General features: G+C 44.6%; 2 protein-coding genes across 2 annotated transcripts; one reads left to right on the forward strand and one right to left on the reverse strand.

The window, feature by feature from the left end:
* Positions 1-317: 317 nt before the first annotated feature.
* yipf3 (Yip1 domain family, member 3) lies at positions 318-7119 on the reverse strand. The gene is made up of 9 exons (XM_053333484.1): positions 6883-7119; positions 5893-6102; positions 4806-4912; positions 4667-4712; positions 4052-4144; positions 3717-3848; positions 1608-1721; positions 1190-1313; positions 318-477 (listed from the first exon to the last, which is right to left on the reverse strand). Exons 1-9 carry the CDS (start codon positions 6946-6948, stop codon positions 356-358), a joined length of 1014 nt encoding a protein of 337 aa, XP_053189459.1. The 5' UTR covers positions 6949-7119; the 3' UTR covers positions 318-355.
* A 776-nt stretch (positions 7120-7895) lies between these two features.
* Positions 7896-25716, forward strand: ncoa4 (nuclear receptor coactivator 4). The gene is made up of 11 exons (XM_053333474.1): positions 7896-8033; positions 14732-14858; positions 16676-16816; positions 16980-17071; positions 21861-21969; positions 22238-22318; positions 22466-22588; positions 22891-23643; positions 24275-24574; positions 24664-24750; positions 24974-25716. Exons 1-11 carry the CDS (start codon positions 7996-7998, stop codon positions 24977-24979), a joined length of 1857 nt encoding a protein of 618 aa, XP_053189449.1. The 5' UTR covers positions 7896-7995; the 3' UTR covers positions 24980-25716.
* Positions 25717-26813: the final 1097 nt, after the last annotated feature.

Consider the following 26813-nt stretch of genomic DNA (forward strand, 5'->3'; position numbering starts at 1 on the left):
ATTTTAGTGAAACTTTAACTACAGTAATATTTTATGTGTAATATGTGTAATTTCAGTGCAGCTGTTCTGTATGAGTTCTCTTTAATAAACACATTTAGGTCCACAGAGTTTATTATTAGACAGGAACTATAAATACATCTGAACAAGAAAAACAAGAAAAACAAGAAAAACAACCAGAACATAAAAATAAAAACCCCGAAAACAAAAAAAACAAAAAACAGACTGAATAAAAAAAATGTACAAACGTCAGCAGAAGCTTCGACGTTGAAACAGAAACATGATTTAGGATCTTTGTGTTTGGGTTCGAGGGTCGGGGGGGTTGGGGGGTGCGGGGGTGTTCGGGGGGTGCGAGGCGTCACTGGTTCCTCAGCAGCACCGCCGCACTCCTCAACGTGGCGTTCAGGGTCAGCTCAGGCACATCTCTGGCCACCCGCTGCATGGGAGACATCTTGGGTCCTTCCAGAGAGTCCAGCAGCCCTGAAACGACAAGACAGGAGGTCTCACTCTGTCTGATAAACTACAGATAAACTACGGGAGGTCTCACTCTGACTGATAAACTACAGATAAACTACGAGTGGTCTCACTCTGATAAACTACAGATAAACTACAGGAGGTCTCACTCTGATAAACTACAGGTAAACTACAGGAGGTCTCACTCTGACTGATAAACTACGGGAGGTCTCACTCTGACTGATAAACTACAGATAAACTACAGGAGGTCTCACTCTGACAGATAAACTACAGATAAACTACAGGAGGTCTCACTCTGATAAACTACAGATAAACTACAGGAGGTCTCACTCTGTCTGATAAACTACAGGAGGTCTCACTCTGACTGATGAACTACAGATAAACTACAGGAGGTCTCACTCTGACAGATAAACTACAGATAAACTACAGGAGGTCTCACTCTGACAGATAAACTACAGGAGGTCTCACTCTGACAGATAAACTACAGATAAACTACAGGAGGTCTCACTCTGACTGATAAACTACAGATAAACTACAGGAGGTCTCACTCTGACTGATAAACTACAGATAAACTACAGGAGGTCTCACTCTGACAGATAAACTACAGGAGGTCTCACTCTGACAGATAAACTACAGGAGGTCTCACTCTGTCTGATAAACTACAGATAAACTACGGGAGGTCTCACTCTGACGGGTAAACTACGGTAAACTACGGTACCTTCTACGAGCCGGTGGTAGGCGAAGTGAAGGTAGAACAGGAAGAGCATGTGGAGGACGGAGAGCGTCCCGCAGAGCAGGAGACGCGGAGTCTGACCGACGGTCCGGGACAGCAGGGCGGCCACCTGGGGGGGGGGACAGGAAGTCAGTCTGTAGTTTACTGGGGGGGAACAGGAAGTCAGGTCAGTCTGTAGTTTACAGCTGGGGGTGTGGGGTGGGGGTGAGGGGGGCTGATGGGAAATGTAGTCCTCACCATGCGCACAGTGGACAGTCCTCCAGTGTGTAGTTGTGTGTCTAGGTGTGTGTAGTTGCGTGTCCAGGTGTGTGTAGTTGTGTGTGTAGTTGTGTGTAGTTTTGTGTGTGTGTGTGTGTGTGTGGTGGGGGGGTGAGGGGGGGCTGATGGGAAATGTAGTCCTCACCATGCGTACAGTGGACAGGCCTCCGACCACAAGCCACAGGACGTAGAACAGGAAGTGGAAGTGGATGTTGTAGGTGATCAGCAGGACGACGCAGTGACCAAACAGACCGTAACCCTGGAGACAGCAGACAGGAAGTGATGTCACACGGTGGAGTTAATGACATCAATCATTAGTTGCTATAGTTACTGTACGTATGTGTACTGTGTGTGTACTGTGTGTTTACTGTGTGTAGCTGCAGTACTGTGTGTGTATTGTGTGTACTGTGTGTGTATTGTGTGTATTGTGTGTACTGTGTGTGTATTGTGTGTGTATTGTGTGTATTGTGTGTATTGTGTGTGTGTATTGTGTGTGTATTGTGTGTATTACTGTGACTGACCAGCAGGGAGAGCATCTGCAGCATGGTGATCTGAGCTGTGTGTGTACTGTGTGTAGTGTGTGTGTACTGTGTGTAGTGTGTGTGTAGTGTGTAGGCATGGGCCGGTTACCGGTTTCAAGGTATACCACGGTATGAAAAAGTCACGGTTTCAAAACCTCTAAAACGTTCCGTCATACCGTTCCTGCGGTATGATACAGTCTGTGGTATGATACAGTCTGTGGGTATGATACAGTCTGTGGTATGATACAGTCTGTGGGTATGAGACAGTCTGTGGGTATGAGACAGTCTGCGGTATGATACAGTCTGTGGGTATGATACAGTCTGTGGGTATGATACAGTCTGTGGGTATGATACAGTCTGTGGGTATGAGACAGTCTGTGGTATGATACAGTCTGTGGGTATGATACAGTCTGTGGTATGATACAGTCTGTGGGTATGATACAGTCTGTGGGTATGATACAGTTAGTGGGTATGATACAGTCTGTGGTATGATACAGTCTGTGGGTATGAGCTGGTTTTTATTAATGTAACGTCTGGTCAGAGAGAAAGTGGAGGTTCCTCAGGTCGTGTGCAGCTGCAGCGTAAAGTTCAACCCCTCCCGTACTCCGGTTGCTGTTACAAGCAGGTAGCTCTGCAGGCTGTTGCAGCGTAAAGTACAACCCCTCCCGTACTCTGGTTGCTGTTACAAGCAGGTAGCTCTGCAGGCTGTTGCAGCGTAAAGTCCAACCCCTCCCGTATTCTGGTTGCTGTTACAAGCAGGTAGCTCTGCAGGCTGTTGCAGCGTAAAGTACAACCCCTCCCGCACTCCGGTTGCTGTTACAAGCAGGTAGCTCTGCAGGCTGTTGCAGCGTAAAGTCCAACCCCTCCCGTACTCCGGTTGCTGTTACAAGCAGGTAGCTCTGCAGGCTGTTGCAGCGTGAAGTCCAACCCCTCCCGTACTCCGGTTGCTGTTACAAGCAGGTAGCTCTGCAGGCTGTTGCAGCGTGAAGTCCAACCCCTCCCGTACTCCGGTTGCTGTTACAAGCAGGTAGCTCTGCAGGCTGTATGATGGCTGAAGGAGGCGAGCCCCCCGAACTTTCCCCCCCGTCTAAAAGGACCAAGTCGGCTGTATTTATACTTCGGCTACCGTGAAAAGACAGACGGCCGCGGCTCGGAGGAAGAAGGTTTTTATTTTAAATACATATTTCCTAATGTTCCATCATGTTCTATATATGTTTAAAAATAAAAGACTGTTCAATGGAATTTATTTATTTATTTTTTTTAAATACAGACGTTTCAAAAATCACATTTTATTGCTGTAGACATAATACCGTGAAACCGCGATATTTTTACCTAAGGTTATCATACCGTCAGAATCTCATACCGGCCCATGCCTAGTAGTGTGTGTGTAGTGTGTGTGTAGTGTGTGTAGCTGCAGTACTGTGTGTGTTGTGTGTGTAGTTGCAGTACTGTGTGTGTATTGTGTGTAGTGTGTGTGTATACTGTGTGTACTGTGTGTAGTTGCAGTACTGTGTGTGTAGTGTGTGTGTGTATTGTGTGTACTGTGTGTGTGTATTGTGTGTGTATTGTGTGTAGTGTGTAGTTGTGACTGACCAGCAGGGAGAGCATCTGCAGCATGGTGATCTGAGCTGTGTGTGTAGTCTATGTGTTGTGTGTGTATTGTGTTTGTGTAGTGTGTGTTGTGTGTGTAGTGTGTGTAGTGTGTGTTGTGTAGTGTGTATAGTGTGTAGTACCAGCAGGGAGAGCATCTGCAGCATGGTGATCTGAGCGTTGACCAGGTAAGACAGGAAGTAGATGAAGGAGGAAACGCCAAGCCAGTAACCGAAACACGTTCCTATAGCGGTTCCCATCAGAGTCCCCTCAGTCTGTAACACGCACACACACACACACACACACACACACACACACACACACACACACACACACACACACACACACACAGTCATATCATATTGTTGTAATGTGTGTAAAGATGTGTTTACAGGTGTGTGTAGGTGTGTGTAGTTGTGTGAACGTGTGTGTAGTTGTGTGTAGTAGTGTGTAGTAGTGTGTAGTTGTGTGTCCTTACTATGACAGTCTCAGACGTCTTCATGCCCTGCAGCAGAATCGCCACCAGAGTGAAGACGAGCATCAGAGGACCGTACAGCTCCCCCGGGATCTTCTACACACAGGAAGCACAAAGAGTCAGAGCAGACCCACCTGAGCCCAGACCCACCTGGAGCCCTGACCCACCTGAGCCCAGACCCACCTGGAGCCCAGACCCACCTGGAGCCCAGACCCACCTGAGCCCAGACCCACCTGAGCCCAGACCCACCTGGAGCCCAGACCCACCTGAGCCCAGACCCACCTGGAGCTCAGACCCACCTGGAGCTCAGACCCACCTGAGCCCAGACCCACCTGAGCCCAGACCCACCTGGAGCTCAGACCCACCTGGGCCCTGACCCACCTGGAGCTCAGACCCACCTGGAGCTCAGACCCACCTGGAGCTCAGACCCACCTGGAGCTCAGACCCACCTGGGCCCTGACCCACCTGGAGCCCAGACCCACCTGAGCTCAGACCCACCTGGAGCTCAGACCCACCTGAGCCCAGACCCACCTGAGCTCAGACCCACCTGGGCCCAGACCCACCTGGAGCTCACACCCACTTGAGTCCAGACTGAAAGAGACAGGAAGTGTAGCGTACCTGAGGGAAGTTGATCATGCGGATGGGGATCATGGACTCGATCAGCCTGTGGAGGAGGAGGAGGGGGGGGGGGCGTTAGTCTGAACAGGTAAACAGCTGACAGGAAACAGGAAACAGGAAGTGAGAGGCGGATCCTTACCTGTTGCGGACCTGCACCGGCTCCACATCGAAGTACGGCCGCAGGATGTCGATGTTAGCGTAGAGGTTGAACGCTTTAGACGCCTGACGCTTCCCAGCCTGCCACACCTGCACACACACACACAGGTGAGTCACTACACACATATACACACACCTGGCATGGGCCGGTTACCGGTTTCAAGGTATACCATGGTATGAAAAAGTCTGTGGTATGATACAGTCTGTGGGTATGATACAGTCTGTGGGTATGAGCAGGTTTTTTAATGTGACGTCTGGTCAGAGAGAAAGTGGAGGTCCCTCAGGTCTTGAGCAGCTGCAGCGTGAAGTCCAACCCCTCCCGTACTCCGGTTGCTGTTACAAGCAGGTAGCTCTGCAGGCTGTATGATGGCTGAAGGAGGCGAGCCCCCCGAACTTTACCCCTGTCTAAAAGGACCAAGTCGGCTGTATTTCTACTTCGGCTACCGTAAAAAGACAGACGGAGGAAGAAGGTAACGGACAGTAGCAGCGTGAGGAGGAAATACATCCTATATGATCGTGAGTAAGTCTCCAAAAACTGTTGATTCAGTTTTAAGCTCCTGCTGCATTTATTTATATTTATCTTAGAAGTGTTTTTACTTTATTCTATTATTGATGTTCTGATCTTGAGCCACAGGTTCAGTGATTGCATTTATTTGCATTTTGTGTTTTTTCACTAAAAATAATTCATTCATGTCGTGACTTGAGCTGCAGGTTTAGCCTCAGTTAAAGGACTGCACTTATTTTTTTTAATTATTTTAAATACATATTTACTAAAAATAAAAGACCATTCAATGGAGAAAAAAAAAACGTTTTTTTTGTTTTTAAATACAGTCATTTTAAAATATCACATTTTATAGCTGTAATCATAAAACCATGAAACCGTGACATTTTTACCTCAGGTTATCACACCGTCAGAATCTCATACCGGCCCGTGCCTAGTCACTACACACATATACACACACCTGCACACACACACAGGTGAGTCACTACACACACACACACACACACACACACACACACACACACACCTACAGTAACTCAGTAACTCAGTAAGTAAAGTATGACCTCACCTCGTCGGCGACCTGCCGGCCCAGCTGACCTTTGATCCCTTTCATTCCCAGGAACTCTCCGTCCTCGGTGGCGTCGTCCTCGGTGGCGTTGGCTTCCTCCGTCACTTCCTCTTCCTCCTTCATCCTCTGGTGCATCTCCCCCATGTCCTCGAAGCTGGAGCCAGACGTATCGTCCATGTTCTCCATGTCGATGACTGCCGCCCCCCCGCCCTGAACACCACACAGTTAGGATTATTAGAGGACATATATATAGTATATATATGTGTCTCTGAGGTGGAAGTATAGTAAGTAAAAGGCTTTCTAGTAAAAACAGTGTAACGCTGAAACATAGAAGATGAAGATTTGACTCATTCAGACTCTGAAGCTTCATATTAGCTTCACATCTACTTTATAATCCATGTTTCCTTCCTTCCTTCCTTCCTTCCTTCCTTCATATTAGCTTCACATCAACTTTATAATCCATGTTTCCACAGAAGGAGGACTGTGGGTTTAGTCCTCCATCACTTCCTGTTAACATGATGAAGGATCTGATGCTCAGTATGAACAGGAGGAATCATTACACACACACACACACACACACACACACACACACACACACACACACACACACACACACAGTATGAACAGGAGGAATCATTACACACAGAACCTGGAGTGACGTCAACATCAGCTGTCCTGAAAACACCTGGTTTTCCTTGTTGATGTTTTTAACACCGTGACGTCACTCCTTTTACTGTGTTTACCTGTTGGTGTCGTTACGTAGTTAAACAGCTCGGCTGGTCAGCTAGCCTGTTAGCTGATGTTAGCATGTGTGGTTTGTTATTATCAGAGTAAACACTGCTTAGCCTGTTAGCATCTGTTAGCTTCCTGGTTAGCACGTTAACTGGTGGTTAGGGTTAGCTGTTAGCTGCTAGCTCACCTGTATGAGGTTAGGGTTAGCTGTTAGATCACCTGTATGAGGTTAGGGTTAGCTGTTAGTTGCTAGCTCACCTGTATAAGAGGCTCATCGAAGCTTCCCCAGGGTTCCGTGTTTCTGTTCCCGGATCCCGCAGACATGTTGCTGCCGCTGCTGGTTGCCGTGGTTACCGTGCGTGTGCGCGTGGAGCCTCTCTCTGTGGCTCTGGAGGACTGACACCGTTTAGTTATATTATTATTATTAATAATAAGATAGTTTAGTTTAAAACCAGACAAGCAGCAGCTGAGACTCCATGACAGGCGACGTGGAGCTCCGAGATATCGCGAGATTTCAGTGTTGTTGATATTCAGAGGGTTGTACTGGAGTAGGAAGTACAAGTACTTCAAACTGTACTACAATAAAGTACTAGTACCTCAAACTGTACTGCAATAAAGTACTAGCACCTCAAAGTGTACTACAGTAAAGTACTAGTACCTCAAACTGTACTACAATAAAGTACTAGCACATCAAACTGTACTTCAGTAAAATACTAGTACCTCAAACTGTACTGCAGTAAAGTACTAGTACCTCAAACTGTACTACAATAAAGTACTAGTATCTCAAACTGTACTGCAGTAAAGTACTAGTACCTCAAACTGTACTACAATAAAGTACTAGTACCTCTAACTGTACTTCAGTAAAATACTAGTACCTCAAACTGTACTACAATACAGTACAAGTACCTCTAACTGTACTACAGTAAAGGCAACCCTTCCCTCTCCATCCTACAGGGGGCAGCCCTTCCCTCGCCATCCTAACCCTCCCCTTCCCTCTCTATCCTACAGGGGGCATCCCTTCCCTCCCCATCCTAGCCCTACCCTTCCCTCTCCATCCTAGCCCTACCCTTCCCTCGCCATCCTACAGGGGGCAGCCCTTCCCTCTCCATCCTAGCCCTACCCTTCCCTCGCCATCCTAGAGGGGGCAGCCCTTCCCTCTCCATCCTAGCCCTACCCTTCCCTCGCCATCCTAGAGGGGGCAGCAGCGCTCTAACTACCGCAGAGGGTATTGCGTCACTTCCTCCTTTATCTCTGTTGTTTTTGCTCCGTGACGTCTCGGTGACATTGATCAGCCTCACCGGTGGAAAACGCCGGTATTTAACGGAGGACACCACCGGTTAACGTGTCACCGGAACGACATTTGGATTATTAATGACATCTAAATCTAAACTCAACAGTAAAAGCAGCCGGTGAGTTTTAACCTGCTTCATCTTTTTATATTCGGATTATTTGCACATGTTAGCTCAGCTGTTAGCCGCCGAGACACAAAATGGAGTCTTCACATCCTCAGAAACATGTTTAAATAATATAAAATAAATCATAATCTCATTAATTTGTTATAATATTAAACAAGTAATGACATTAAATCAATATGCGAGCTTTAAACATAAGGTGACCTCCAGTTAAAACAAGAAAAATACAAATTCTTGTAAATATAAGAGAGATATATTATTATATATAAGTTTATTTGCTCCTTTATAATCAGATTTAATCACTATAAAGTGGTAATGATGTCTTATATTGATTTTCCATGTTTGAGTTTGAGAGACCAAAACAAAACTCGCTTTGAAAAAACTCAAATTTAAAGAGTTTAAAGCTGAAATGTATATTTTTACCTAATTAAACATTATTTTTTAATTGTTTTAAACATTATTAGGGTCTTCTGTATAATTCGGCTTCATTATAACATGAGTATTAATATCAGCTGGAGCATGATGTCAACTTAAAGTCTTCTTAAATGAAGTGTTTTCTTTCATCTAGATCTGTTTTAATGTTTTCTAGATGGATGAATATCAGCTGAAACATACTTTAACCTTCACTTAATAATAAATACATGTTATAAGATTAATATATGATGATATTTTAGTTTATTTGCTTCTTTAAACAACAGATTTGAATCACTTCATCAAAGCAGCAGAGAGACCAAAACAAAACTCGCTTTAAAAAAACTCAAATTTAAAGAGTTTAAAGTTGGTTTGTAATTTTTTACCTAATTAAACATTAATTTTTAATAGTTTTAAACATTATTAGAGTTTATTCTATAATTCGGCTTCATTATAAACATGCTGACAATTTAAATTATCGTTTTATTTGTTGTTTTTATGACCAGGATCTTGTTTATTATGGTCTGGATGGATGAATATCTCCACTTAACAATAAAATACAAGTTATAAGAGAAATGTACGATCATATATTAGTTTATTTACTTCTTTAAATCAGATTTTAATCACTTTATCACACTGGCAGTAACGTCTTATATTAATGTTTAAGAGACCAAAACAAAACTCGCTTTAAAAAAACTCAAATTTAAAGAGTTTAAAGCTGATTTATGAATTTTTACCTGATTTAAACTTTTTATTTTAATAGTTTTATACATTATTAAAGTCTACTGTATAATTCGGCTCCTTTTTTAAATACATTTTAATCACTTTATCACAGTGGAGATAACATCTTAGAGTCCAAAAAACAACACTCGCTTTAAAAAGTCACATTTTAAGAGTTTAAAGCTGATCAGTGAAGTTTTAACTAATTAAACATTAATATTTAATTGTCTTACACATTATTAAAGTCTACTGTATAATTCGGCTTCATTATAAACATGCTGACAACTTTAAATTATCCTTTTTATGACGTTGTTTTTGCAGGCTGGGTGCACTCAGTGACCCTGTTGGAGAAAGTGCGTGCGTGCTCGTGCGTGTGTGTGCGTCACGTGCACTGCGGGTTAATGTTACACAGAGTTATCAGCAGCTGCACACTCTGTCCTCTCTGTGTGATTATAACTAAATAAATATAAATATATATATATGTATGTACAGCGTGTTTTATGGTTGCACCGACTTTCCCGCGCTGCCCTCCCCGCCTGTGAGGACGTGCAGGCCGGCCAGCAGCCATGGCGGACAGGCGGGGGGGGGGGGTGGTGGTGGTGGTGGTGGTGGGGGGGGTGGAGGCTCGTTTCCGCATTCCTCTGAACCAGGCGTACAGGACAGAACAAGCACGAGACATGCAAACCGGTTTTATTAGATAAGACAGTTCCGAGCAGAGCAGAGGAAGCTTCGTGTGAACCAGGACCAGGTGTGTGTGAGTCAGCAGGTAATCAGCTGCAGCTAGAGTTCAACCTTTACTCTCTTTATTCTCTTTATTCTCTTTATTCTCTTTATTCGCCATTTTAGCTTCTTTGTTAACTTCCACATGGCTGCTGGCTGGCTGCTCTGACTCTTATTGTGCAGTAACATGAGCAGACAGTTTAATAAACCTGATGTAATATATGACGTCAGTGTGTTCAGGCTCGTGCATTAGTAATATAAATGCATTAAAACCCGTTTAATAAGATAATAAACTCATTATTATCATTTAACATTAATATTACTGCTGTGTATAAAGTCACTGTGTTTCTACTCACTTATATTTTACTGCTGTTATATTTTTATTGTTCTGACTTATTCTTTATATTATTTATATTATTTATATTCTTTATATTATTTATATTCTTTATATTCTTTATATTCTTTATATTGGTGCTCTGCTGCAAAACTTTATATTAGGAATATCTAACTACTAACTAACTAGTGTTTAAAATATCAAAACTACTATATATTATATTATGTTATACTATATTATATTTATTATATTATACTATATTATATTTATTATATTATGTTTATTATTACTGGTGCATGAATGTATAAGCAGCATGTATTATGATCACTGTGCAGCTGATCTGGTTCATAAAGTCTGGACGTTGGTTTCGTGCTGTAAACACGATGACGTCACTCTTATCATCAGCTGCTCAGCTGACTGACTCCACCCAGTACAGCTGATACTGGGACCAGCTGATCATACTGGGACCAGCTGATCATACTGGGACCAGCTGATACTGGGACCAGCTGATACTGGGACCAGCTGATCATACTGGGACCAGCTGATACTGGGACCAGCTGATACTGGGACCAGCTGATCATACTGGGACCAGCTGATCATACTGGGACCAGCTGATCATACTGGGACCAGCTGATACTGGTTCAAACTGGGACAGAAAATATTTTCAGATATGATCAGATTTTTAAAACCTTTCAAAGATCAATATCAGTTGAGTTCTGTTGATCCCAGTAATCGATCATCAGGAAACACAGTTCATCACTTTACTGTTCAACAAAATAAACTCTATCAATGTCTTTATAAAGTACTCTGAGTACTTTATAGAGTACTTTAATATCTTTATAAAGTACTTTAATATCTTTATAAAGTACTTTAATGTCTTTATAAAGTACTTTAATGTCTTTATAAAGTACTCTGAGCACTTTATAAAGATATTAAAGTACTTTATAGAGTACTTTAATATCTTTATAAAGTACTCTGAGTACTTTATAGAGTACTTTAATGTCTTTATAAAGTACTCTGAGTACTTTATAGAGTACTTTAATATCTTTATAAAGTACTTTAATGTCTTTATAAAGTACTCTGAGCACTTTATAAAGATATTAAAGTACTTTATAGAGTACTTTAATATCTTTATAAAGTACTCTGAGCACTTTATAAAGATATTAAAGTACTTTATAGAGTACTTTAATATCTTTATAAAGTACTCAGAGTACTTTATAGAGTACTTTAATGTCTTTATAAAGTACTCTGAGTACTTTATAGAGTACTTTAATGTCTTTATAAAGTACTCTGAGTACTTTATAGAGTACTTTAATATCTTTTATAAAGTACTCTGCTGAGTCTGGAAGTATCAAGAAGTACTACACGGTTCTTAAAAGTGTGTAGAAGTACAGTATTTGGTAGTACTCTGCAGTATTTGGTAGTACTCTGCAGTAGTACTCAGTATTTGGTAGTACTCTGTTTCAGGTTCATGTGTATTAGTGGGGACTGTGGTGTGTTTTAGTGTTCAGGTTTATGTGTATTAGTGGGGACTGTGGTGTGTTTTAGTGTTCAGGTTTATGTGTATTAGTGGGGACTGTGGTGTGTTTTAGTGTTCAGGTTTATGTGTATTAGTGGGGACTGTGGTGTGTTTTAGTGTTCAGGTTTATGTGTATTAGTGGGGACTGTGGTGTGTTTTAGTGTTCAGGTTTATGTGTATTAGTGGGGACTGTGGTGTGTTTTAGTGTTCAGGTTTATGTGTATTAGTGGGGACTGTGGTGTGTTTTAGTGTTCAGTAGGCATGGGCTGGTTACCGGTTTCAAGGTATACCACGGTATGAAAAAGTCACGGTTTCAAAACCACTAAAAATTTCCTTCATACCGTTCCTGAGGTATGAGCGGGGTTTTTAATGTGACGTCTGGTCAGAGAGAGAGAGAGTGGAGGTCCCTGGTCGTGTGCAGCTGCAGCGTGAAGTACAACCCCTCCCGTACTCCGGTTGCTGTCACAAGCAGGTAGCTCTGCAGGCTGTTTGATGGCTGAAGGAGGCGAGACCCCCGAACTTTACCCCCCGTCTAAAAGGACCAAGTCGGCTGTATTTATACTTCAGCTACCGTAAAAAGACAGACGGCCGCGGCTCAGAGGAAGAAGGTAACGGACAGTAGCAGCGCGAGGAGGAAATACATCCTATAGTGAGCAAGTCTCCAAAAACTGTTGATTCAGTTTTAAGCTCCTGCCTGCATTTATTTATTTATTTATATTTATCTTAGACGTGTTTTTACTTTTTTCTATTATTTATGTTCTGATATCTTGAGCCACAGGTTTAGTGATTGCATTTATTTGCATTTTGTGTTGTTTTTTTTCTCACAAAAAATAATCAATTTATGTCGTGACTTGAGTTGCAGGTTTAGCCTCAGTTGAAGGACTGCACTTATTTTATAATTTATTTAGAAATAATTCAGTTATTTTTTATTATCATTTATTTTAAATACATATTTACTAAAAATAAAAGACGTTCAATGGGAAAAAAAACTTTTTTTTTGTTTTTAAATACAGACATTTCAAAATATCACATTTTATAGCCGTAATCATAAAACCGTGAAACCGTGACACCGTGATATTTTTACCTAAGGTTATCATACCGTCAGAATCTCATACCGGCCCATGCCTAGTGTTCAGGTTTATGTGTATTAGTGGGGACTGTGGTGTGTTTTAGTGTTCAGGTTTATGTGTATTAGTGGGGACTGTGGTGTGTTTTAGTGTTCAGGTTCATGTGTATTAGTGGGGACTGTGGTGTGTTTTAGTGTTCAGGTTCATGTGTATTAGTGGGGACTGTGGTGTGTTTTAGTGTTCAGGTTTATATGTATTAGTGGGGACTGTGGTGTGTTTTAGTGTTCAGGTTCATGTGTATTAGTGGGGACTGTGGTGTGTGTTAGTGTTCAGGTTTATGTGTATTAGTGGGGACTGTGGTGTGTTTTAGTGTTCAGGTTTATGTGTATTAGTGGGGACTGTGGTGTGTTTTAGTGTTCAGGTTTAGGTGTATTAGTGGGGACTGTGGTGTGTTTTAGTGTTCAAGTTCATGTGTATTAGTGGGGACTGTGGTGTGTTTTAGTGTTCAGGTTTATGTGTATTAGTGGGGACTGAGGTGTGTTTTAGTGTTCAGGTTCATGTGTATTAGTGGGGACTGTGGTGTGTTTTAGTGTTCAGGTTTATATGTATTAGTGGGGACTGTGGTGTGTTTTAGTGTTCAGGTTCATGTGTATTAGTGGGGACTGTGGTGTGTGTTAGTGTTCAGGTTTATGTGTATTAGTGGGGACTGTGGTGTGTTTTAGTGTTCAGGTTTATGTGTATTAGTGGGGACTGTGGTGTGTTTTAGTGTTCAGGTTTAGGTGTATTAGTGGGGACTGTGGTGTGTTTTAGTGTTCAAGTTCATGTGTATTAGTGGGGACTGTGGTGTGTTTTAGTGTTCAGGTTTATGTGTATTAGTGGGGACTGAGGTGTGTTTTAGTGTTCAGGTTCATGTGTATTAGTGGGGACTGTGGTGTGTTTTAGTGTTCAGGTTTATGTGTATTAGTGGGGACTGTGGTGTGTTTTAGTGTTCAGGTTTATGTGTATTAGTGGGGACCGATGTGTTTTAGTTTTCAGGTTTATGTGTATTAGTGGGGACTGTGGTGTGTTTTAGTGTTCAGGTTTATGTGTATTAGTGGGGTCAGTGGTATCTGACCAGCTGTGTCTGAGAATAGTCTAGTGGTGTAACTGGTTTAATCCCAGTGGATCCCAGTGGTCAGGTGGCGCTCTGACCAATCACAGAGCACAATGCTGCCGTGTTGACAAACGGAGTGAATCAGCTGACTGAAAGCAGCGCTGATCTGCAGCCAGCTGAGTCAGCACAGCTGTTCATATATATAAATATATGAATGTGTGGGTGTGTGTCCACTTTCACAGTTATTTGTGTAGTTTTGGTGAAATATTCAAATATAAATGAGTCACTTTTGTTTAATTTGTGTAATAAAAGCAGAAGTTTGGCCTCAGTGATGAAAGTGAGACAAATGTGGAGGGAAACGGAGGAAAGCAGAAGAGAGAGATGATGAAAGAAAGAAGAGAGAAGAGAGAGAGATGATGAAAGAAAGAGAGAAAGGAAAGAGAAGAGAGAGATGATGAAAGAAAGAAAAGAGAGAGAGATGATGAAAGAAAGAAGACAGAGAGATGATGAAAGAGAGAAAGGAAAGAGAAGAGAGAGATGATGAAAGAAAGAAAAGAGAGAGATGAAAGAGAAGAGAGAGAGATGATGAAAGAAAGAAGACAGAGAGATGATGAAAGAGAGAGATGAAAGAGAAGAGAGAAGATGAAAGAAAGAAAGAAAGAAAGGAAAGAGAAGAGGAGAGAGTTTGTACTGGATGACATCGTGAGCGAGTCTCAGCTTCTCTGAGCTTCCAGCTGAACGTTGGGTCACATTTCTCCCCAGCTGCTCTGTTCTGGTGCTTTAATGGTTCCAGTCTAACTTCCTGTTTCCTGTTTCCTGTTTCCTGTGCAGGATGCCGGCGGCGGAGGCAGCGGCGGTGAGCGGGCTGAAGCAGTGTCAGCTGGCTCAGGATCAGCTGGAAGGAGCCGTCAGCAGCGTGATGAAGGCTGAGCAGCAGCTGAGAGACAACGCCAGAGAGGTCAGAGCCTTCATCATCTTCATCATCATTATTATTATCTTTATTATCTTAACCTTCATCTTCATCTGATGCTGCGTTCATAAAATAAGACACATCAGTCTCACCTCAACACGCAGCAACACACACACACAGTAACACACACACACACACACACACAGTAACCCACACACAGTAACACACACACACACACACACACACACACAGTAACCCACACACAGTAACACACACACACACACAGTAACACACACACACACGGTAACACACAGCATGCACACATTGCTGAGTCAGTGTTACCTGTGTGTGTGTGTGTGTTACTGTGTGCGTGTGTGTGTTACTGTGTGCGTGTGTGTGTTACTGTGTGTGTGTGTGTGTGTGTGTGTGTGTGTGTGTGGTCAAAGTTGAGAAACACTCAGAATCCTCTTGTTATTCTGTTCTCCACCTGCGGTCGCCGCGGTAACCCAGACTCGTTAATTTACCATCGGCAGGTTAAGTCACGTTTGAAGGTGTGTGTGTGTGTGTGAGGGTGTGTGTGTGTGTGTGTGTGAGGGTGGGAGGAGAGAGAGCAGGGTGTGAGGGTGGGAGGAGAGAGAGCAGGGTGTGGTAGAGTGAGCATATATAAGAGCAGAGAGAGAGAGGCTCAGTCAGATCTCTGGACTCAGGTGTTCGTCGTCTCTCAGGTAAAACTAACCGGCTCATTTCCAGGACAGCAGCTGATTGGTCGGCTGGTGCGGCGACATCACTGCGTCATGTGACCGCTCTGATGTTTAATTTAAAGCTTCATGAGTCGAGATGTTCCTGCTTTTAAAGGCTGCTGCTGTTCTCTTATTTATCTTTATGGACTTTCATATTTATTGATAATTATTTGTCAAACTCTCGCTGTGTAAATATTTAGTGAACGTACCAACAGTCATAGTTATTAGTTAATAATTATGACTACTGAGCATGTTATCAGTGTTTATCCCGACAGACGCTGCAGTTATAAACTGCACTTTGCTCTGTGAGAGTCTCACCACGCAGCAGCAGAGTGAGACCTCTGTCCTCTGTCCTCTCTCTGCTCTCTGCTGTAAACTCAAACAGAGCAGAGTGAGACCTCTGTCCTCTCTCTGCTCTCTGCTGTAAACACAGAGCAGAGTGAGACCTCTCTCCTCTCTCTGTCCTCTCTGCTGTAAACACAGCAGCAGAGTGAGACCTCTGTCCTCTCTGCTCTCTGCTGATCACACAAACAGCAGCAGAGTGAGACCTCTCTCCTCTCTCTGTCCTCTCTGCTGTAAACACAAACAGCAGCAGAGTGAGACCTCTGTCCTCTCTGTCCTCTCTGCTGTAAACACACACAGCAGCAGAGTGAGACCTCTGTCCTCTCTGTCCTCTCTGCTGTAAACACAAACAGCAGCAGAGTGAGACCTCTGTCCTCTCTGCTTTCTGCTGTAAACACACACAGAGCAGAGTGAGACCTCTGTCCTCTCTGCTGTAAACTCAAACAGAGCAGAGTGAGACCTCTGTCCTCTCTGTGTATCTCAGGTGTTTTACTGGTTCATGGTTGAGTCTTTGTGCTGCAGTCAGAGTAACTCTCTCTCATCAGAGAATATTTAATTTTGATGAATGTTCATCAGTTTGACTGCTGGAGACTTTCATCACTTTAGCAGGACTGAATCATAATACCTGTTTACTACCTGTCTGTGCCTCACCTGTCTGACCTGTCTCTCTCTCTCTCTCTCTCTCTCTCTCTCTCTCTCTCTCTCTCTCTCTCTCTCTCTCTCTCTCTCTGTCTCTCTGTCTCTCTGTCTCTGTCTCTGTGTCTCTGTGTGTCGGTGGTTCAGGTGCGTGCCGAGCTGCAGAGCTGTGTGAGTCGTCAGCAGGAGGCGCTGCGCTGCAGAGAAGTTTGGCTGCTGAGTCAGATCGAGCTGCTGGAACAACTGAAGACTGAAACTCTGCAACAGCAACTGCACCGACTGCACTGGGTGATTATTATTATTATAACTACTATATATCTGCACTGACTCCTGATATCCTTTATACTAAAACTACTATATAACTAAACTAATGTACTGTAGTTAAGATCATTCATCAGGATTTATTGAGATATGAAGTTGAAGATGAATCTGGTGATCTTGTGTTTTGCAGCTGCGCGGTCAGTTCGACGTCATCTCTCAGCAGCTGCAGAACTCAAACAGCAGCAACGACCTGAACAACCAGCTCACCAGCTGCATGGAGAAGTAAGCAAACCTTTCACTTCCTTTACATCAGCTGATCCAACTCCTCCCGTAGCTTCTCCATCAGCTGCTCAAACTCCTCCCGTAGCTTCTCCATCAGCTGCTCAAACTCCCCCCGTAGCTGTTTCCATCAGCTGATACAACTCCTCCCGTAGCTGCTCCATCAGCTGCTCAAACTCCCCCCGTAGCTGCTCCATCAGCTGCTCAAACTCCCCCCGGAGCTGCTCCATCAGCTGCTCAAACTCCCCCCGTAGCTGCTCCATCAGCTGCTCAAACTCCTCCCGTAGCTTCTCCATCAGCTGATATTACTCCTCCCGTAGCTGTTTCCATCAGCTGATACAACTCCTCCCGTAGCTGCTCCATCAGCTGATACAACTCCTCCCGTAGCTGCTCCATCAGCTGCTCAAACTCCCCCCGTAGCTGCTCCATCAGCTGAATTAACTCCTCCCGTAGCTGTTTCCATCAGCTGCTACAACTCCTCCCGTAGCTGCTCCATCAGCTGGTCCAACTCCTCCCGTAGCTGCTCCATCAGCTAATACAACTCCTCCCGTAGCTGCTCCATCAGCTGATCCAACTCCTCCCGTAGCTTCTCCATCAGCTGCTCAAACTCCCCCCGTAGCTGCTCCATCAGCTGCTCAAACTCCCCCCGTAGCTGCTCCATCAGCTGATACAACTCCTCCCGTAGCTGCTCCATCAGCTGATACAACTCCTCCCGTAGCTGCTCCATCAGCTGATACAACTCCTCCCATAGCTGCTCCATCAGCTGATACAACTCCTCCCATAGCTGCTCCATCAGCTGCTCAAACTCCTCCCATAGCTGCTCCATCAGTTGCCTCAACTCCTCCCGCAGCTGCTCCATAAGCTAATTTAACTCCCCCCGTAGCTGCTCTATTAGCTGATCCAACTCCTCCCGTAGCTGCTCCATCAGCTAATTTAACTCCTCCCGTAGCTGCTCCGTCAGCTAATACAACTCCTCCCGTAGCTGCTCCATCAGCTGCTACAACTCCTCCCGCAGCTTCTCCATCAGCTGCTCAGACTCCCCCCGTAGCTGCTCCATCAGCTGATCCAACTCCTCCCGTAGCTGCTCCATCAGCTAATTTAACTCCTCCTGTAGCTGCTCCATCAGCTAATTTAACTCCTCCCGTAGCTGTTTCCATCAGCTGATACAACTCCTCCCGTAGCTGCTCCATCAGCTGATACAACTCCTCCCGTAGCTGCTTTATCAGCTGATACAACTCCTCCCGTTGCTGTTTCCATCAGCTGATATAACTCCTCCCGTAGCTGCTCCATCAGCTGATCCAACTCCTCCCGTAGCTGCTCCATCAGCTAATTTAACTCCTCCCGTAGCTGCTCCATCAGCTGATCCAACTCCTCCCGTAGCTGCTCCATCCGCTAATTTAACTCCTCCCGTAGCTGCTCCATCAGCTAATTTAACTCCTCCCGTAGCTGCTCCATCAGCTGATCCAACTCCTCCCGTAGCTGTTCCATCAGCTGATCCAACTCCTCCCGTAGCTGCTCCATCAGCTAATTTAACTCCTCCCGTAGCTGCTACATCAGCTGATCCAACTCCTCCCGTAGCTGCTCCATCAGTTCATTTAACTCCTCCCGTAGCTGCTCCATCAGCTGATACAACTCCTCCCGTAGCTGCTCCATCAGCTGATACAACTCCTCCCGTAGATACTCCATCAGCTGATCCAACTCCTCCCGTAGATACTCCATCAGCTGATCCAACTCCTCCCGTAGCTGCTCTATTAGCTGATCCAACTCCTCCCGTAGCTGCTCCATCAGCTAATTTAACTCCTCCCGTAGCTGCTCTGTCAGCTGATCCAACTCCTCCCGTAGCTGCTCCATCAGCTAATTTAACTCCTCCCGTAGCTGTTTCCATCAGCTGATCCAACTCCTCCCGTAGATGCTCCATCAGCTGAATTAACTCCTCCTGCAGCTGCTCCATCAGCTGCCTCAACTCCTCCCGCAGCTGCTCCATCAGCTAATTTAACTCCTCCCGTAGCTGCTCTATTAGCTGGTCCAACTCCTCCCGTAGCTGTTTCCATCAGCTGGTCCAACTCCTCCCGTAGCTGTTTCCGTCAGCTGATACAACTCCTCCCGCAGCTGCTCCATCAGCTAATTTAACTCCTCCCGTAGCTGCTCTATTAGCTGGTCCAACTCCTCCAGTAGCTGCTCCATCAGCTGATCCAACTCCTCCCGCAGGTGTTTCCATCAGCTGATTGAGCTCAGAAACACATTTAAATAAGCTGCGTTTCCACCACAGGAAGTTTCCACCTGTCACATTTACAGGAAGTTTTCGTTTCCACTGGAGGAAGTTCAGCGGTTACAAAAAGTTCCAGGGTTTTTTTAACGCTCTAAAAGTCCCAAAAGTTCCTGCTGGGCTGGTTTTTACTTTCTGATTGATTAACACTCCTGTTCCTCGAGTCAAGGAAGGAAGGGAGGGAGGGGGGAGGAAAGGAGGGAAGAAAAGGAGTGAGGAGGGAGGGAGGAAGGAATGAAGAAAGGAAAGGAGGGAGGGAAGGGAGGGAGGGAAAGAAGGGAGGAAGGGAGGGAAGAAAGGACGGATCGAGGAAGGTAGGAAAGAAGGAAAGGAGGGAGGGAGGGAAGAAAGGAGGAAGAAGGAGGGAGGGATGAAGGTAAGAAGGAAGGGAGGAAAAAGAGAGGAAGGAAAGACAGAAGGAAGGGAGGAAAGAAGGGAGGGAGGGAGAAAAGAAAAGAGGAAAGGAGGGATCAAGGAAGGTAGGAGGGAGAAAAGAAAAGAGGAAAGGAGGGATGGAGGGAGGAAAAAGAGAGGAAGGACAGAAGGAAGGTTAAAGAGACAGCAGCTGATTTCCACTCGAAGAAACAAAACTGCTGAATAAGAGAAATAAAAAAGTTCTGTTTGTTTCTAAAGCAGAAATGAAAATGTGGAGTCAGACGCTCGCTGCAGGTTTATGTTTCGTTTATTCATCAAATATCCATCAGAGTAGGAAACACACACACACACACACACACACACACACACACACACACACACACACACACACACACACACACACACACACAGGAAGCTCGTTTCAGTTCCTCTGGACTTAAATAAACGTATGAATAACTTCACACATTCTTTTTTTGTGGACCCAGCATCAAATTTCTGCTTTTAATCCATTTAGAGAGAATATATTAGAGGATTATGGTAAAAATGTCTAAAGTGGTGTAACCATAACAACTTTGGAAGGACGGAAGGAAGGAAGGAAGGAAGGAAGGAAGGAAGGAAGGAGAATATATTAGAGGATTATGGTAATAATGTCTAAGTGGTGTAACCATAAATACTTTGGAAGGAAGGACAGAAGGAAGGAATAAAGGAAGGAGGGAGGAAGGAAGGTAGGAAAATATATTAGAGGATTATGGTGAAAATGTCTAAGTGGTGTAACCATAAAAACTTTGTACCAAATAATTGAACGTTGCTTAAAAACAGTAAATAGTCAATAAAACACCTTCCTTCCTTCCTTCCTTCCTTCCTTCCCTCCTACCTTCCTAACACCATATCAACTAGTTTGGCATGATCTTACATTATAACTTTTATATTAAATGAACACTTAAATACACTGTAGGTGATGAAATATGTCATATTTGTCTTTCTCTTGTGGTTACACCATTTGACATTTTCATTTCAGAGTCTAAGCAGTCTGATCACATCTCATCTTTAAATTACCAAATATATTTTAATTTACGGCGATAATTTAATATAATTATGTGTTTTTGTTCAGTTTTGTTTTGGGTTCAGAGCCTCACCTTCAGACTGCAGCTTAATGTCTCACACACACACACACACACACACACACACACACACACACACACACACACACACACACACACACACACACACACACACACACACACACACACACACTGAGGATGACTCACCCAATGACTGTTTTGGGTTTCTTAATAACCGTCTGTAGGGTTTCTCACCACAGAGACAAACATATTTATCAGTAAATGTTGACTTTAGTGTGTCAGAGGATAAAATAACTCAGATCTATAGTAATATTCTCACCGGCAGCGTTACAGCAGCGGAGAGAAATCTGCCTTTAAAATCAAGTTGCACTGTTAATACAGTAATTACGGCAGCCCTGCAGTATGAGCGGAGTTTTTTTTTAAGAGAGACAGTGGAGGTCCCTCAGGTTGTGTGCAGCTGCAGCGTGAAGTCCAACCCCTCCCGTACTCCGGTTGCTGTTACAAGCAGGTAGCTCTGCAGGCTGTATGATGGCTGAAGGAGGCGAGCCCCCCGAACTCCCCCCCCCCCCCCCCCCCCCCGTCTAAAAAGGACCAAGTCGGCTTTGATTCTTGTGCCTCTCTGACCAATCAGAGGCCGGCAGTCTGATGACGTCACATTTAGTATCGGCTCGGCTCGCTTGGACCCTCAGCAGAGCAGATACTAAAAAAGCAGCAGGTACCAGGAACTATCCCTGATGGTGGAGAAGTCGAGTCTGTGTAGTGGAAAAACGCCATGAGTCTCTCCTTCTTTATCTTCTATTGGTCCTTTATGCAGCGCCTCAGTTCAGCCTCTGACTGTTAACAGCCCGTTTAGCTCCTGTCTTTAAGGGCCCCCCCCCCCCCCCTCCTGATGAGCCCATTCTGCTCTGATTGGTCGTTAGGAGGAGTTAGGAGTTAGGATAATGATGATGATGATGATGATGTGGATAGTGATGATGATGATGATGATAATGGTGATGATGATAGTGATAGTGATGATGATGGTGGTGGTGATGGTGATGATGATGATGGTGGTGATGTGTGTGTGCAGGTTGTCCTCTCTGAGTCTGACGCCAGAGGAAACACCTGAGATGAGTTTCCAAGCCGACACTCGCTCTCTGAGGCAAGCCATCACCTCGTTTGGCAACGTCAGCGCTCAGGTAACACACACACGCACACGCACATACACATACACACATATACATACACACACACACATATACACACATACACACACACACACACACACACACACACACATATACAGGAGCAGCTGGTAGAGCTTCCTCCACCAGCTGCAGGAGACACACACACACACACACACACGCACACACGCACACACACACATATACATATACACACACACACACACACATAGCTATACGTCCAGGTCTAATGTGTGTATGTGTGTGTGTGTGTGTCCTGCAGCTGGTGGAGGAAGTGTCCTCTCAGAGTCCCGCCCACCAGAGAGCTCAGGTGCAGAGTTGTCCAATCGCTGCCAAGAAGCAGGTAACTCCGCCCACCTGGCCGTCGCCCCTAGCGACGCGCTTAATGTCTTTACAAAGCTTTGTTTCCTCGTGTTTCTGATCTCACTCTCTGTGTGTGTTCCTGTGTGTGTCTGTGTGTGTGTGTGTGTCTGTGTGTCTGTGTGTGTAGAAGATGGAAGTCGGCGCTCTGGACGACTGGCTGCTGGGAACCCGTCCAGCAAGCAGCGCTCCCATTGGCTACCAGTCCAGCAAGAACCCTCAGGATTGGCTGGTGTCACAGAGAGAGAGCAAGGTGAGAGATGACATCACTGACTGGCTTCAGTACTGGGATATACACACACACACACACACACACACACACACACACACACACACACACACACACACACACACACACACACACACACACACACAGACAGAGTAACACACACAGTCTTGTTTTTGTCAGTTGTGGGGTCCGCCAGTTTTTTGGTTACTTCTGGGGACAGTACTGGTTTTCATCACTGATGGGGTCCACTTTCACACACTCACATACAGAGATTAACACACACACAGTAGCACACATGATGACTCTAATTTTGTAAACCCGTGCAGACTTCCTGTCCCGTCCTGGCCTCGGTGGACTTCATGAAGGCTTGGGGTCAGCTGAGAGATTTGGAGTCGTGGCTCCTGCAGGATCGCTCCTCCACCAGCAGGGAGCGCTCCGTCAGCACCTGCAGCTCCTCCAGCTCCTCCTTCTCCATCGAGAAGATCGACGAATCAGAGTTCACTGAGACCCCCAACGACGAGGAGGAGGAGGAAGAGGAGCTGGGCGACTGGCTCATCACCCCGCCCACCGTCGCCATGGAGACAGCGTGCGACGCGGAGCGGTGGCGGCGGGTGCTGAAGCCGTTCGAGGACAGCTGGGCGAGCAGCGATTGGCTGGTGGAGTCGAGCCGACCCGCTGCCGACTGCTCCTCCTGCTGCCAGACCAGCCGACCCCTGGAGATAGAGAACCTGGGGCTGCTCAAGTGCCTGAAGACCCCCCCCGCCTCCACCCCCGTCTCTCCGGCAACCACCCCGGCGACCGCGGCCCCTGCGATCGTAGCCCCTGCGACCACCCTGGAGGCGTGGCTGCAGAAGGAGGCGCCGCTCCAGCAGAACTGCCGGGCCAACGAGGTTTGCTCCAGCTACTCGGACTGCGTCTGCGATGAGAACTGTGGGAAAGAAGCTCTGACCCGCTGGCTGCTCCGGCAGGACGGGAGGGACAAGAACGGCGTCCCTGCAGCCAAGAACGCCCCCCCCACCCCTACCCCCACCGCCAAAAACACCCCGCCCCCCCTGCACCACAGAGAGCAGGAACAGAAGGTAACCTCAGTGAAACCTTAAATATTATTGTATTAATGTCTGTGGTGGAATAAATGTTAACATGTAGAAGAAATATAATAATATCTCTTGACTAAATACTTTAAATGTAGAAATATTCCAATAAGTCCACTTAAACACACTGTAGGTGATAAAATATTTATTACTTATCATTCTTTTGTGGTTACACCATTTGACATTTTCAAGAGCATTCAGTCTGACTTTTGGTAAAAAATGGTGTAAATGTCATTTAAATGATATAAAACCAACAAAAATACTAAATGTACATTTTAACAAACCTGATGCTGCTTTTAAATTTAGTTTAACTGATTTATGAATTCATCATCTTACCAACATTTATTATCACTGAGCCACATGTGGGAAAATGTATGAACAATAAAGAGGTTTTTCTAACCCTTTAAAAGATGTTTTCGGCATAGACACCTTTTTATTTTAGCAGTCAGGAAACAGGAGCGGGAGGGGCGGGGTGACATGTAGCAAACCGGGGTCGACTGCTTTTATGGCTCCAACCACTAGAACACTGCACACCATTTTTGGAGTATTTCTATGACTTACATTATATTTATTCAGATCTGTATTTTGAGGCTGAACTCTGTGTGTGTCGTCCCTGCAGGTTCAGGCCATCCTGGAGGCCTGGCTGCACCCCACCAACTCCTCCTGCACGAGTCCTCTGCAGCCCGCCGGCTCCTCTCTGTCCGGCTGGGTGGCTCCTGAGGAGGAGAAGGCCAGCAGGGAGGAGCACAGCTCTCAGTTCAAGCCTCCCTGCTCCTCGCTGTTCCAGCTGCCTCTGGATCCGGAGCTCTGGGTGCTTCCAGAGAAGAACTGCAGTCCTGCTCCAAGCTCAGCGGCTCCGTCCGGCCCGGCCGAGGAAGAGGAGGATAAATGGCTGCTGAGGAAGAGGAGTCAGGCTCAGGTAACGGCCTCAGGTTCACTCTAACATTTACAGACTGTTACAGACTGTTTCCATCCTGTTTGCTGACTGTTTCCTGTTTCCTGTCTCAGGAGCGGATGGCCTCCGTCTGTGATTTGTTCTCATGTATGAAAGTGGGCGGAGACAAAGAGAAATGGCTCCACAGGGCTCCCATACAGGTGAGAACAGAACACCTGTTAGCTCACCTGTTAGCCTCCTGTTAGCTCACCTGTTAGCCACCTGCTAGCTCACCTGTTAGCCACCTGATAGCCACCTGCTAGCTCACCTGTTAACCTCCTGCTAACTCACCTGTTAGTCACCTGTTAGCTTCCGGTTAGCTCACCTGTTAGCCACCTGTTAATTGCTAGCTTCCTTAACGAGCTTGTTAACTTTTCGTTTCAGATGTGATGAAGACGAAGGCTCTGATTCGTCCGGATGTTTCTTCTTCTCGCCGTCACTTTATCGCTAATCAGCGCACACGATGACATCATCATCACCGCCTTCTTCCTGTGACATCAGCGCCGCTCTCCTCCAATCAGGATCAGGGACAGCCAAACGAGGGCGGAGCTAATTTAGTTAATTAAATTGATCTCGTTAAGAATAAGAATTGTATCAGCTGATCCTGACAGGAAGTGAGGGGGAGGAGTCACGTGGGTGGGTGGGGCTAATGTTAGCTAAAGTAGCTTTTTATTTTAATCAAATGTATTTTAATCTTTTAATCATTTAACGCTCGTTCCTGATTGGTGGAATTTCCCTCCATTGTTTTTTTTTCCCTCCTTTTTTCTCCGAAGCGTCTGATTGGTTGGTTTTCTCCCGTGCTCACCTGCAGAGTTCTACTTCCTGTCCAGGCTGCCGGCTGCTCGCATCACTTCCAGTTGCCTCTCAGCTGATTCAGATTTTCATTGTGACAGTCACTTCCTGTTTCCTGTATTTTATTTTATTTATCTGAAAGTTTGTCGGAAGATACATTTCCCAGAATGCCTTGCGCGGAGGCAGCCAGCAGCCCGGTCACGTGACTCTGCAGGTCAGCCGTGATTGGTGCTTTATTTTGAGGGGGGGCGGGGCTTCTATCATATAGAGCTGTGATGTCATCAGGACTCACCTTCTGCTGTGATTCTCTACAGTAATAAACAACTATGACATCATCTCTGAGTGTGACATCATTCTTGGTGTGTGACATCATTCTTGGTGTGTGACATCATCTCTGAGTGTGACATCATTCTTGGTGTGTGACATCATTTGATAGAAACATTTTAGGATCATTTCTGTTATTTAAAATATAAAATTACAAAAAATATAAATTATTTAAAATAGAAAATGTAAAATATATAAATTAAAACATGTAATTACTTAAAATATAAAATTATTTTATATCAAATATATCAAATTATTAAAAATATAAAATATTAAAAATAAATTTAAAATATAGAAAATATTAATGATGTAAAATATTAAGAATTATAAGACATTTTAAAAAATATAAAAGCACTGCATACATATGCTAGGTAAAAAGCTGAAAAATGTAGTTTTTCGGAGTACGTGGAGTTTGAGTTAGCACCTCCACGCTAAACACCCAGGTGCAGCCAAGCCAGCCTCAGCTCCACCAAAGGACCATTTTGGAGTGTGGGAGTCGCAGCAGAGCCGTGATTGATTCCCAGTTAAGACACTCTGGTAAGAAATGCTTTACATTATGGGCTTAAAACTGCCTTCAAATGGAAAATAACAGGATTTTAAACATGCAATTCAAAACGCCATTAATTGCGATTAACTATGGAAACTCTGCAATTAATCGTGATTTAAAAAATTGATTGTTTGACAGCCCTAATTATATTATATCTGTTTAACAGACACCTTCACATTAATACCAACCTGCTGGCAGAATGTTATTTATTCACTATTTGCATCTCTAGGCTATTTATTAGTATTCTCATTGTTAATTAATTATTTAATAACCCTGAATATGATGAGTGTGTTTTTTAAATACTGAACATTGTTGAATAGGTTGAATGTTTCAGGAAAAAATGATATGATAGAACTCAATAAACTAAACATTTTTCAGCCTCACATGAAAAAGATGACGAATGTGTTTAAAATGTGACTCAGACAGACAGACTCTTCCTTATGGTCATTTTATCCATAATAACAGTTAATGGGGGAAATAACAGATCATGACAAAATCTTTCTAATAAATGAAGAAAGTCTGTCTCCACTTTGTCAAACTGCAGTGATATATGAGATCATT

Source organism: Scomber japonicus, chromosome 14 (genome assembly GCF_027409825.1).
Source record: "Scomber japonicus isolate fScoJap1 chromosome 14, fScoJap1.pri, whole genome shotgun sequence".
NCBI lineage: Eukaryota > Metazoa > Chordata > Actinopteri > Scombriformes > Scombridae > Scomber > Scomber japonicus.

What these genes read in the sequence shown, in the direction of transcription:
- yipf3 (XM_053333484.1), bottom strand. Translation starts at nt 6,948, where the DNA reads ATGTCTGCGGGATCCGGGAACAGAAACACGGAACCCTGGGGAAGCTTC. An exon ending in CCGGTGCAGGTCCGCAACAG is followed by an intron (nt 4,713 to 4,805) that starts GTAAGGATCCGC and finishes CCTCCTCCACAG; the next exon opens with GCTGATCGAGTCCATGATCC. An exon ending in TGCAGATGCTCTCCCTGCTG is followed by an intron (nt 1,722 to 3,716) that starts GTACTACACACT and finishes TGCTGTCTCCAG; the next exon opens with GGTTACGGTCTGTTTGGTCA.
- ncoa4 (XM_053333474.1), top strand. Translation starts at nt 7,996, where the DNA reads ATGACATCTAAATCTAAACTCAACAGTAAAAGCAGCCG. An exon ending in CAATCGCTGCCAAGAAGCAG is followed by an intron (nt 22,319 to 22,465) that starts GTAACTCCGCCC and finishes CTGTGTGTGTAG; the next exon opens with AAGATGGAAGTCGGCGCTCT. An exon ending in TGTCACAGAGAGAGAGCAAG is followed by an intron (nt 22,589 to 22,890) that starts GTGAGAGATGAC and finishes AAACCCGTGCAG; the next exon opens with ACTTCCTGTCCCGTCCTGGC.